The following is a 13,230-nucleotide window of genomic DNA, read 5'->3' on the forward strand; positions in this document are numbered from 1 at the left end:
ATCACTTCTAATTAGTTATTATAAGTCATTTAAGACATGTTTGTACTATATCATCCCAAACTAATTATTATGGTCATCTATACATTGTGCTAGTTAAATTAGAATAGAAAAAAATATTATAAATCACAATAATTAAAAAAATAAATTATTTAAAAAACATAATTGACTACCAATGTCATAAAAATTTGGACAAGGAGAGTAACATATATTATTTGAAAATTACATATAAAGTATTATAAATTACAATAGTTAATAATTTAAAATATCTAAAAAAATAATTAATCTGTTATATATAGCAGAAAATATGTAAGAAAAAATTATTAATCACAATAATTAACAACTTAAAAATTTAAAGGATATAAAATATTTGTTTGACTCTCGAAATTATATCAATGTCACCTAAATTGGAATAAAAAAAAGTTATTATAAATCTCAATAATTAAAAACATAAATTATTTTTAAAATATAATTGATTATCAATGCCACAAAAGTTTAAACAAAGAGAGTATCATGTTTTATTTGAAAATTACAGAAAAGATATTCTAAATTAGAAGAGTTAACAAACTTAAAATATTTTATTATATATTTCATAATTACTATATGAAAAGTAAAAAAAAATTGATTGACTCTCGAAATAATATGAGTGTCAAATCAACAATTTAAAATGTTCTTATACAAATTTCATTAATCTAAATATAATAATATATGCCTAACTAGGAATTTATAACCAAACAAATGAAGGTTTTAATTAAATGATAGAATTATACATAACGTAAAATTTTCAATGATCAATATTGGGCCGTGCGTAGCACGGTTGGCTTAAGTTGCAAGGAAGCAGCTGAAGCAGGCAACTTGTGGATAACATGCCTGCTTCAGCTGCTTCACCCGTGATTTTACTATATCATCCCTAATTAATTATTATGAGTTATTTATGTATTTCAAAATTAACATTATTTAATTAAAAAAAGTAAATTAAATATTATGACATGCTTGCTTCAATTGGGATTTTACTATATTACTCCTAAATAATTATTTATAAATCATTTACGTATTAAAAAATTAAAAATAGTTAATAAAAAATTTAGAAGAGACATTTATGACATGACAACTTCAGCTGTTTCAGTCGTGATTTTACTATATCACTAATAATTAATTATTATATAAGTCATTTAAGTATTAAAAAATTAATAATATTCAATTAAAAAATAAAATAGACATAGAATAACAAGTTAATTTTTTGATGTTTTTATAAGTCACTTAAGTATTAAAAAATTAATAATATTTAATAAAAAAGATAAAATAGGCATAAAATGGTAAATTATTTTTTGATGTTTTCAATTAACTTGACATCTTATATAGGACCACTTAAAAAAAATTTCACAAGGATTTTTTATAATAATTTTACTATGTCACTTCTAATTAGTAGAATAGAAGAAAAAATATTATAAATCACAATAATTAAAAATTTAAATTATTTAAAAAATATAATTGACTATCAATGTCACAAAAGTTTGAACAACGTAAAATATTATTATACAAATTTCATCAATCTAAATGTAATAATATATGTCTAACTTAAAATTTATCAATCAAATGAATTGACGTTTTAATTCAATGATAGAATTATACATGACGTAAAATTTTTAATAATCAACATTGGGCCATGCTACGCACGGCGTAAGGCCACTAGTACTATATAAGAGAGAGTTGGGTGGCTGAAGCAGCTCTCCGTCGACATGTCTGCTTTAGCTGCTTATTCCGTAATTTTATTATATTACTCCTAATTATTCTCTTTTATTATATAAGAGAGAGTTGGGCGGCTGAAGCAGCTTTCCGTCGACATGTCTGTTTTAGCTGCTTATTCCATAATTTTATTATATTACTCCTAATTAATTATTATAAGTTATTTACATAATAAAAAATAATACTATTTAATAAAAAAAATTAAAATAAATATTTATGACATGTCTATGTCAGCTGCTTTAATCATAATTTTACTAAATATTACCCTAATTAATTGTTACGAGTCATCAAAATATTAAAAAATCTATATTTAATAAAAAAAGATAAAATAGATATAAAATGATAAGTTAAATTTTGATGTTTTAAATTAACTTCACGTCTTATATGAGGTCCACTTAATTTTTTTCACAACTATTTTTTATAGTAATTTTGTTATATCACTTCTAATTAGTTATTGTGAGTCATTTAAGACATACTTGATTTGCTGCTCCAATCGTGATTTTACTATATCACCTCTAATTAATTATGATGGTCTGAGCATTATGTCATTTAAATTGGAATGTGATGAAAAGTTTTATAAATCACAATAATTAAAATCTTAGATTATTTAAAAAATATAATTGACTATCAATACCACAAAATTTTGAACAGGGAGAGTAACGTATATTGTTTAAAAATTACAAAAAAGTATTATAAATTACAATAGTTAATAGTTTAAAATATCTAAAAAAAATTAATTTGTTATATATTTCAAAAAAATACGTACAAAATATTATAAATCACAATAATTAACAACTTAAAAAATTTAAAAGATATAAAATATTTGATTGACTCTTGAAATTATATCAATGCCAATTAAAATTGGATTAAAAGAAAAATATTATAAATCACAATAATTACAAACTTAAATTATTTTAAAAATATAATTGACTATCAACACCACAAAAGTTTAAACAACAGAGTAACTTATATTATTTAAAAACTAAAAAATTAATTATAAATTACAATAGTTAACAGTTTAAAATATCTAAAAACATATTAAAAATATGATTGATTATCTAAATTTTATTTGTGTCGCATAAATTGAGACAAAGAAATAACATATATTGAACCCGTGTTATCTAAAAAATAGTAATATAGGCCCATCAAATTTTATTTTTGATACTCTTTATTAATTTATACATTTGTAGAGTTTAATTTTGATTGTGAATTAAATTTTTGAAATATAATTATATATTTGAATTATAAATCATGATTATTAATATAATTATTATTATAATATTAATTTAGAATAGATATTGGGCCCGTGCTTTGCACGGGCTTCTTCTCACTAGTATATACTCCCTCCGTCTCATTTTACCCGTCCAAAATTGGATGGCATAACTATTAAGAAAACAATGATTGATAATGTCTTTACCATTTTGCCTCTCTTAATTGTGTCTTGCTGTTAGTTCTAATATTGATGGATGACTAATATCAAAGAACTATTTATATTCTTAATGGTGTACTCTTAATGATACTCATCTTTGCAACATTTTCCAAGAATGCTAATAATAAGGAGTAATCAATTACACTAAGGGTATAATGGGAAAAAAAATTGTCTAAGTAAAAAAGGACAATAAATTAAAAAATTTGGAATGAGTAAAATGTTACGGAGGAAAGTATAAATTTAGCATTGGACTTTATGAATTAAGGAAAAAAAAAAAGGAAATATATAAGCCAATACAGTAGTGTTTGAACTTTTGAAAGAACCGAAACTCCACGCCTTCACGAGGATATGGTGATACAAAAACGACCGCACGTCTAGCATTAAAAGCAATTCATTTTCTTTTCTCTTTTCCTATTTTGGAGTCTATTAACATAAAAAAGTCCTCTTATACTCAAATTAAATTATCTTGAAATTATAATTTGTAAACTAATTTATCAGATGAGCTAAAATAATAATGCAATAAAATTTATACTATATTTGGACAGGATAAATTTACCCACCACCCAAATACAATTAATTGAAAGATATCTCATTTTATCTCGCCTGCCAAACAACCTAAAAAGTTGTAAGGACAAAAAGAGTGTAGCAATAAAAGTGAGTATGGAGAAGTTTGCCATATATATCTCCATGTTTTACTCTCATTGATAGCATTTTAGAGGAAATACTAACCGTTATTATTATGGTATACTAACTAATATATACAACTGTAATTCTTCCCCCCTCTTCATGCTTCCATGTCTACCTCCTTTAATTCTTTTTTCAAATTCAAAAAATCCCATAAATTCCCTCTCCTTAACATTCTCCCTTTGGCCCTCTTCAAGGCAAAAAACCCTCATCTTGCTCTTTGATATTGAATAAAAAATGAGCAACCCATATACAGTAACAAGGCTTGTTAGATGGCGAATTAAAGATTGGGTATCTTGTTTCTATGCTTGCAGGTTCCCCTTAGGTAATGTAATGTTCACGCAAATAGCCGGGCAGATTTACATGTTATACTTTTTCCTAGTCGGCATACATAGATTACATACGGATTATACATGTATTATATATGAATTATACATACGCAGGCTATTCAGATTAATTCTTCTTCTTCTTCTTCTTTTTTTATGTTAGCCTTGATTGATTTATTTGTACATGTGTAGAGGACGAACGGGGTAAGTTTTGCATAAAGACGCCTCAGACATCGAGTAGAAAGATGGCTTTTGATCCGATTGGTGAGAGTAGCAGGAAGAACAGAAAGAAGAAGTTGAACAAGAAAATGGAACAAAGGAAAAAAGAAACAGTGAAAGTTTCGGCAGAGGAGAAGGGTGAAGAGGGAGAAAATGACTCGAGCTGGCCGCGATTCTCAGAAGAGGATTATATTGTGTTTTGCTTTGAAGACGATGGAGGAATACATATAGTGGAAGATAAAAAGTCGGAAGCATTTCATCAGAAAATTGATCATGCTAATTTGACTTCAAGGCCTGTTTGTAGGAAGGTAATGAATGAATCCTTTTACGTAGTTTTCTGTGTGTAAGAATGTGTTACCGTACTATTAACGGTAATCAAAATAATACTAGTACGAGATTATTTGATTGAGACTAGTATTAATAAGACACTTTTTGTTATGAAATAATGTCTTAATGCTGTTTTGAATTGTTGAAAAACAGCTTAAATATGTAGAGAATGCAAAAGAGATTCTTCCTCAGAGTCAAAACGATACGGTCAGTGTAGATGGAGAAAATAGCTTTGAATCAGCTGAAGAACAAATTCCCGTTGCAGACGATAAGGTAAGTTCAATCTGAACACACATTTGGCGCATAAAGCTTCTGTTCATTCAAGTGTTGAGAATTCGGGACAACTTTAAGGGTTTATGTATTTGGCATTTTCTTTTCTTTCAGTCCACACTACATTTTAAGATAATCAACAATATTCTCACTTACCCTCTATTAGCGTCCTTTGGAATTCAGAAATTGCTAAATGTTGGCAGGGTGAGGGAAAGGGGAGGGATGATACGGAAGAGGAATGGCCGCCTTCTGTTGTTAAAGAGATCAGTCACATAGGTGAGGTTAGTAGCGAAAGCAAAACGCCTCCATCTGCAGAATCAAGTGATTCTAATTACTCCACTGGTAGCACTAGTTCCTTTGCCTTCCCAGTGTAAGTATTGCCATTCTTTCAAATTATGACACTCTCCTACTTAACCAGTGTCAGTGCCATTTGATTGGTTTTAGTAGAATAAGTAACGGTATTGCTAAAATTGCAGGTTGGGCTGGGAGTTATTGGGCAGTCCAGCTCAAATGCCAAAACCTGTAGGAGGAGAAGAACAAGAACAAGAAGGCCCACGTTTCGGGAAGCATAAGGCTTGGTGCAGCGTTCATCACTGTTGCAAATTTTGACACCTGGTTCTCCCTCCTTTTTTCCATAAGACATTTTCTTATTGGGTTCATCAAACACGTTACGAATATATAGATCGTTCTTTCGTTGATCAACATTTTGTTCCTTGTTTAGTACGTTTACTTATTTCCAGCAACAAAATCGAGTAATTAGAAAGAGAACTGAAATACATACACCAATATCGAAATGGGAAGGTCGAGCCCCCCAAAAATAAAAGTGACATTCAACAATACTGTCCAGAATTCTAGCACATCACTCACTAGTTACACTTAAAAGTGGCAACAGAGAGCTTCTGTACATCAGCAACCAACCATGGACACATTTCTTAAATATTGAGAAATTTACCGTCGCCATTAATTATTTAAACAACATCACTTGCATAGCAATTGCATATAAACTATAGCAATCAATTTCCCAACTAGAATCCATGTTTATGTTAGAACAAGTGACTGCAGATATAATCTTGCTTTGGCAGCTGCGGAAAAAGATGCTTCATCTTGATTTTCTTTAACAGCAGCAATTGCTGCAATATAAGCTTCTCTTGCGAACTGTACTTCCTGCATTCCTATTTCATTTGGGTGATCCTGTAAAAAACAAATATATCAACTAAAGTCCTTAATAGCTTTGAACTACTGTAAAATTGTGCAAGGGTGTGCGGGTGTCGACAAGATATTGACATAGTAATAGATATATAACAATGTTAGTATTATAACATTCAAGAAGCCAGGTGAAGGGGATCGTTAGCTTACGGCTTCAATGCTCTTGTTGCAAAAATAAGGTATAACATCATAATCTTCAGCTAAAGCGCTAGAATGGTTCTTTGTTAATTGTTGAACAAACTGCATGAACCATGTCACTTCTCGCCGCACAATCTCTAAATCTTCCTGTAGTTTCTCCACTTTCTTGCTGGAAGTCATAGCTTCCCATTCTAACTTCTCCACAGCTGCCTGCTTGTCAGCTAACTTAACCTAAGGAGAGCAAAAACGAAGATATTGAGTGGGGATTCACTCATCAAATTATGAAGACAATGGACTACATCCAGGAAATTTCAACACAATCTAAGCGATGATCTAGTAGGAGTCAGTCTACATGTGCAGTAATGTGAAAGTGAACACCTCAGGAAAGTTAACCAGAACGTGTTGCTTGAAACTTCTGGCTGGCATCTACTTGAAATTAAACAGAAAATAATGGAAATCATTATACAGCTACTCCTAATTAATCTCCAATTTCTTAGTCTGTCTAACACAGGACAAAAGTTGAGCTAATTGTTTAAAGATTGAGCGACATTTAACTGAAACCACACAATGACTTTCTAGAAAAGCTTGCATCTTCCTTTTTTCTATTTTGGGGTTGAGGTCGGAGAGGATGTCAGATGACATCAAATATTTACCTTTGCATCAGATAGTTGCGCTTGAGTCGTTTTGAGTAAAGAGTCTTTTTCTGCATATTCCTTCTTCATTTCATCTAGTTTAGCATAAATAGAAGCCATTTCATTCTTTGAGATCTCTACTTCCTTCAAAAGTTCATCTTTCTCAGATAATTTCTTTTGCAAATCCTCCACTTGCTCCCTCAAAGCCATCAACTCTTCTCTATCTTTATCTGACAAATATGATCTTGAGGAAAGCATTGAAACGTTATCAGCACATCCATCTTGGTCACCAGCAACATTTTTATTTTGGTTCCTGTTCCTTTTCATTGCAACTGATTGAGCTGCATTCCTTCCTTTTGCTTCAGAAGTCTGCAGCAGTTGTCAATGTTAGCACCTCGAATGAACCCTAATGCTAGTTTGCATGCAATCAAGAGATAAGCACACAAACTTACTTTGCATAACAACCTTACAAAGACGAATATGCAAGTGATGAAAAGTTAATTTCAGATACACAACAATTTCAACTGGAATACCTATGGGAGTATCATATTCGGCCAATTTCAGCTGAAACGAAGTGAACTTCTTATTTAGAGTAGCAGGTTGAAGGACATGGATTGACCTACTAACTAACATGAGAGAAGAAATGGAACTGGAGGAGGAAAATGGTACATTAAAGACATTGTTATAGAATAAGACATTAAATCCTTTTGATGCAAATTCTAATTTAGTTTGTTTAGATGAAACCACAAATTTGATTTGTTCTGGCATGTTATGAACCTGAACGATTCCTGGCATTATTGTTCCATACCAACAAATTGATGTGAATGAATTTGATGTGAATGAAATTCCAAGAAGGTTTATATTCTTATTTTTCCATGCTCATGTAACATTCACATTGTCATTGAACCTTGTTTTCCAGTCTCTAATTTCCCCATCTTTTTAATATAGCCTAGTTTCAAATCCCAAAAATGATTGAACAACAGCAATATAAGCATTCGTTGTATTAGCCAGGACAAGCTGCAAATCCGGCATAAATAAACAAGCAAGGCTTAAAGCACCTCCAAAGACAACCACTTGAAAGCTTAAAAGCCAATGCTGAGTACTCAAGCAAACACCAGCAACGAAAAACTGACTTCTATGGATTATTAGTATTCCAAAAGAATGCTTACACACTTGATCTACAAGCACCCTACATAGTGTATAATAATTTACTTTCTTAGTCTTATGAAGAAACTAGTTGTTAAAGAACCCAAGATTGTGGCTTAGTGGTCAATGAAGTGGGTTGAGAATCACGAGGTCTCAAGATCAAATCCTATCAAACAAAACACTAGGTGATTTCTTCCCATCTGTCCTAGCCTTGGTGGGTAGAGCTACCTGAAATCTATTAATGGTGGGAGGTGATAGGTACCATATGAAATTAGTTGAGTTGCGCTCAAGCTGTCAGGGAAACCACGTTATCAAAAAGAAAAAGACTACGTTGCTAGGCGGAAGCAGCATTTTACTTGCTACAGTTGCATCAATATATAAAAGAAAAGTGAGACATACAATTTTCAGAAATATTATGAGTTGCACAAGTAACATGTCGTTTCTGGTTATTTCATTGAACTTTCTATGTTTTGCTTGATTGAGATGCCGTCTATCTCCAAACAGATTTCTCCATTCAGATATGACAAAGTAGATTTCAACACATATCGTTTTGTCAAAATACTAATGATTTCCAAGAATTGTATCAGATATATGTTTCTTGACTAGTTTGTTTGCAATTGCCTGTGAGGTACTTAGGAAGAGATTCTTTTGCACCTCCTCTAGCTGTAATTAATTCCCCAATCCAACCAGAAAAAATGTGTGAGATCATCTTATAACCATACAATTCCTCCAAGTCTGCATTACCATTATTTGTGATAATTTGTCTGGGGTGGCAAGAATGCAGGATAGTGAATGTAGTAGAAAAGCACGAGTACTTGCTGTCGAGATTAACTGCAGTTTGATTTCTGGAGCAGTTGTGGACTTGCCGGAAGCACTGTGTGCAAAGTGGCAACACTGTAACATATCCAACATCTCTATTACATCATCTCTAGCTCTCTTTCAGTTAGAGGGACCTCCTGATAAGTTGGCAATTTGCCAACTTCTTAGCACCTTTAAGCTTGAATCACCCCTTAATTTCCTTTGATTAGAGGTGCTTCTCACGTTAAATTGCTCGTTTGTGCAGCTAATGGATGAATACAAGGTCGAGCTAGCCATACGAGTCAAATGGGATGCGAAAAATGAAGAATGGGAGCTCAAAATAACACTTGGGAAAAGGTGAAGCCCACCTGTGCACGCAGGTGGGAAAGCAACCTAGAGTGCAATGTTTCTGGATGCCCACGTGCGAAGCTACCTGCGCCAGCAAGTGACCAGTGCGGTGGCATTTTTGTGATTATCATGAACGCAAATTTAAGGGTTTAAAAAGGGGGTTTTCATCTTTAGAACTCCATCTTTGTACATTTTGAAGCTTGAGAAACATTGAGTGAAAATCTAAGAGTGAAATTAGTATTTTTCTTTAGCCTTCAATTGAATTTGGATCTCAATTCTTGTGATAATCCTGGATTCAATGGAAGAATGGAATGAGAATTTGGGTAATTTCCTTTTTCTCTCTATGAGTGGTTAACTTCTTTGCTAGGGCTAAATGCTTGAATAAGTTGTGATAAGTGTATGGGTGTTGTTTATTTGTCTTCTTAATTAGTTAATTGACATGGGTTTTACTCCTAGTCCATGTTTTCGATTTATAATTAGAGGTTGCAAACTCTAGTTAATCTTAGAACCCTTATTATCCTTGACAAAAGGGATGAGGGTGCAGAATGGGAGTGATATGCTAATTAACATGTTAGATTGCTCATATAGTTACACATGTGAGGTGTTCGAAAGAATCCACTTGTGATATTTTTGTGTTTGATCGACAAATTAACACTAAATACTCATAATCTAGCCTACCCGTGACAATTAGCTGAATCTAGACAAACATTCAACTACCCATACATGCACTCACCCTTACAATAGAATAACCCCAAGTCCCATTTTACACTTGATTTCAACTTTATTTCTCTAGTCTTCGAAGTTTTACATTTCAACTACGATTAACTTGATAATTACTATTTGTCTGAATTAAACCCCCCATTTTATTTTCCCGTTTGATTTTCATCACATTATCAGCCGACTTCTAGTTACTTTTAACACTTGAGATTGAAGCTTATGCTCTCATTCCCTATGGATTCAACCCCGACTCTTGTTGGGTAAAGTATATTGACGACGACCGGTTATACTTTTGAAGTATAATTTGAGCGTCATCACCTCCCAGTAAAAACACTTATTTCCAATCAAGTGGGGACACCCAAGCAAAAAATTAGCCTTCAGTATCAGGACAAAGCCAAAACTGGGATGGGTTAAGATACAATAATACCCCATGTCTGGCAAGTCTAGAAGTTCTGGTACCTCACTTGCTTAAGCAAATGAGAAAGCAGGGAAGAACCATAAAACAAAAGGTGCAATGTGTTCGAGAATAAATATGGGTCTACATTGCGGTCAAGTTGGAAAATAGTTTAGTGAAGCTACTCTCAAGTCTTAAGAATACTTGAATAGACATTCAATCACTAGTTGAAGGAGAGCCAAGTGAAAACTGGGTCTGAGACTTGAATCAAACTGAAATCCCAGTTTAGAGAGGCTTATTTGATTTAAAGACAACTGCATCCTGCTTTAAACTTTGAAGCTATTGAAAAGATGTCGGTAAAGACACTTCACAAAATGTGTTCAGTATAGAATTTGAAGCATTTGGCGTTAAAACGGATGAAGTACTTAGTATTACTATGTCCTTTTCTGGTATGATGCTATTATCAACCTGAAAATTGATCTACACATACAAGATTTTACTTAGTACTCCCATAAGCCATATTTTTGTTTACTCTTTGCAATTACAGTCCAAGGTAATTCAAAATTCAGTCAACCAGGACTTACTTGGGGTCTTAAATTTAAGGTAAAGCATTAATTAACTTTGATCAACTCAAGCATCATAATGTTATAGGAAATGAAGAAGGCCCGCTTTGGGCCAAGCCCACACAGTTTTCCCCAAAAGGCCTCACACCATTAAGAGATTCTACTCTTATACGTAGCTTCCCAATCTTTTTAGAAACTTCTCTCCACGAAAGGAAAAATTTCAAGGGAACTGTGGTTTCTTGATTGATGCTTCTAGTATCTATATACAAACAATAAAAAGGAAATTTACACAGGAAAGACTGCAAGCAAGTTGAAATTAAATCATCATTTCTAGATTTCGGGCAAGCAAATTACTCCCTCCATTCCTTTTTATTTGCTTCCTTCATTTTTCCGTGAGTCAATTTGATTAAATTTTAAAGCTAAATTAGATTAGATTAATTTATTTTTTTTAGAATTAAAATTTAGATGTTCAAAAGTTACATGAAAAGTACTATAAATTGTAACTTTTCTTTTTTCAATTTAATTAAGAAATATATCTTAGAATGTTTGCAAATAAAAAGGAATAGAGAGAGTACCTTCTTGTAAAGCGACTCTCTCGAAGGAGTTTTAGTGTAGGTCATTGATCCCCTTCTAGTAAACGAAGACTTCGCCTTCCGATCCTGAGAAAATCACATAAAAAATTCAAAAATTACAACCGAAAATTTGGTTAGTACACGAGATAACTGAACTGAACTAAAAAAATCCGAAGGCTTACAATGAGGGATTGCACAAGAGGGACGATCTCAACGAGGTCATTGAATAGCATACGGTCAACATTTCCGGCAGCAGCGGAATTAGAGAGAGAAGAATTAGTTCGACGGAGAGTTGGAGAACGGTCTTCGCCGGAAAGCCATGACTTGGATTCAGCTCCGCCACCGAAACCGCCATTGTTGCCCTGCAAATCCAATAACTGCTGTGGCTCATACATTGTTGTACGGTAACTGAACAGATTTGTCGATTTCTGAGAATATTGAAATTTGAAATGCCTTTGATTATGCTGAGACTTTATTATAAAAAGAAAAGAAATATTCACTCTTTTTTTTTTTTTTGGCTTTGGAAAAATATTTTTGCTTTAAGGGACGTTACAACTAAATAGAAAGATTGAATTTACCAAAATACCCATCGAGTTCTAGCTAATTACGGTTTAGTCTCTCTGTCAGATCCAAACGCTGCCCAAGCTACCTGCCGGCCTCAATGAATAGAATTTTTTTTTTGAAGAATTAGCAGGTTGTAAAAATGTTGGGCTCAATGAAAAAAATAATAACAACAATAAAAATTAACTGTTAATAAAATATTATATTAATAATATTAGTAATACAATAACATAATAGTGTAAAATATTATTATTAGCTCAGTGATAATACTATAACCAATATGACAACTATAACAATAATCTAACTATCTTTTTAATAAGTTAACATATTAATTATACTTGAATCGTGCTAGGCACTGTCCTAATTATACTTTCCTGATTAATTAGAGGATATTCTGAGTTAAATAAGTCTTCCCTAATTAAACAAAGGATACAAGAATCAACAAAATTAATAATACAAATACCAACAAGTTAAAATATTAAAGCAGAAATAATAATAAAGTGATATTAAATAAAAACCAATAAAAAGAAAATGGAGGAAAGGAAGTTATATGGTTTGCAGTAAAATATTCTTGTTCAACATTTTGCAAAATGAAGGAATGTTATTTATAGCACTTCATTGATGCAGCAAAATATTGAGGCGGCAGACCATCTTTTTTTTTTTTTTTCCTTTCTCTACAAGTAAAATAGTGTGTCTCTTTTTCCTTTTTCTTTTTCCTTTTATTCTTTTTTCAAATACATAATAAATTATTTTGAAATAAATAAATTATTTTTCCTACAATCTCCACATTATTTCAAAAGAATTTTAACTTGCTGGATTTGTATGGACAAAATGCAGTAGGCTTGGTGTCTTCTGGACTATAAACCAAACTTATACCAATAAAATTTAACTTACAGAATTACCAGTGAAATATAATATTTCTATGAACCAAATAACTCTTGTTGTAAGTCAGAGACTTTATCAGTCACATTTTGACCGTAATTTTGTTGTTCAACACAGTTTTGAGCCAATAGGTCATGCGCGTGCCTGGTATTCATGTGAACTCTAGAGACTAAGGCCAAGTGTCTCGTAGGAACGGCCTCATTCCACTTCACATATAGGTGAATTCATCAAGTGTACACTACTTTAAATACACCATCCATAGGGAGTATGAATTC

General features: G+C 32.0%; 2 protein-coding genes across 3 annotated transcripts; one reads left to right on the forward strand and one right to left on the reverse strand.

The window, feature by feature from the left end:
* The first annotated feature begins 3,777 nt into the window (after positions 1 to 3,777).
* LOC107862348 (protein BREAKING OF ASYMMETRY IN THE STOMATAL LINEAGE) lies at positions 3,778 to 9,524 on the forward strand. Of its 2 annotated transcripts, XM_016707904.2 has the most exons (6): positions 3,818 to 4,181; positions 4,375 to 4,709; positions 4,882 to 5,001; positions 5,202 to 5,368; positions 5,475 to 5,613; positions 9,184 to 9,524. In XM_016707904.2, exons 1-5 carry the CDS (start codon positions 4,094 to 4,096, stop codon positions 5,605 to 5,607), a joined length of 843 nt encoding a protein of 280 aa, XP_016563390.1. In that variant the 5' UTR covers positions 3,818 to 4,093; the 3' UTR covers positions 5,608 to 5,613; positions 9,184 to 9,524. The 2 variants fall into 2 exon arrangements, with proteins under 2 accessions (XP_016563389.1, XP_016563390.1); XM_016707903.2 differs by lacking the exon at positions 9,184 to 9,524 and having other exon boundaries at positions 3,778 to 4,181; positions 5,475 to 5,700.
* LOC107862347 (protein MICROTUBULE BINDING PROTEIN 2C) lies at positions 5,787 to 12,037 on the reverse strand. The gene is made up of 5 exons (XM_016707902.2): positions 11,695 to 12,037; positions 11,516 to 11,599; positions 6,996 to 7,343; positions 6,355 to 6,573; positions 5,787 to 6,189 (listed from the first exon to the last, which is right to left on the reverse strand). The coding sequence occupies exons 1-5, from the start codon at positions 11,905 to 11,907 to the stop codon at positions 6,037 to 6,039; spliced, it is 1,017 nt and encodes a 338-aa protein (XP_016563388.1). The 5' UTR covers positions 11,908 to 12,037; the 3' UTR covers positions 5,787 to 6,036.
* Positions 12,038 to 13,230: the final 1,193 nt, after the last annotated feature.

The sequence above is a fragment of the Capsicum annuum genome, chromosome 3 (genome assembly GCF_002878395.1).
Source record: "Capsicum annuum cultivar UCD-10X-F1 chromosome 3, UCD10Xv1.1, whole genome shotgun sequence".
NCBI lineage: Eukaryota > Viridiplantae > Streptophyta > Magnoliopsida > Solanales > Solanaceae > Capsicum > Capsicum annuum.

What these genes read in the sequence shown, in the direction of transcription:
- LOC107862348 (XM_016707903.2), top strand. Translation starts at nt 4,094, where the DNA reads ATGAGCAACCCATATACAGTAACAAGGCTTGTTAGATGGCGAATTAAA. An exon ending in CAAGGCCTGTTTGTAGGAAG is followed by an intron (nt 4,710 to 4,881) that starts GTAATGAATGAA and finishes GTTGAAAAACAG; the next exon opens with CTTAAATATGTAGAGAATGC. An exon ending in TTCCCGTTGCAGACGATAAG is followed by an intron (nt 5,002 to 5,201) that starts GTAAGTTCAATC and finishes AAATGTTGGCAG; the next exon opens with GGTGAGGGAAAGGGGAGGGA.
- LOC107862347 (XM_016707902.2), bottom strand. Translation starts at nt 11,907, where the DNA reads ATGTATGAGCCACAGCAGTTATTGGATTTGCAGGGCAACAATGGCGGT. An exon ending in GAGAGTCGCTTTACAAGAAG is followed by an intron (nt 7,344 to 11,515) that starts GTACTCTCTCTA and finishes CAACTGCTGCAG; the next exon opens with ACTTCTGAAGCAAAAGGAAG. An exon ending in CGCAACTATCTGATGCAAAG is followed by an intron (nt 6,574 to 6,995) that starts GTAAATATTTGA and finishes TGCTCTCCTTAG; the next exon opens with GTTAAGTTAGCTGACAAGCA.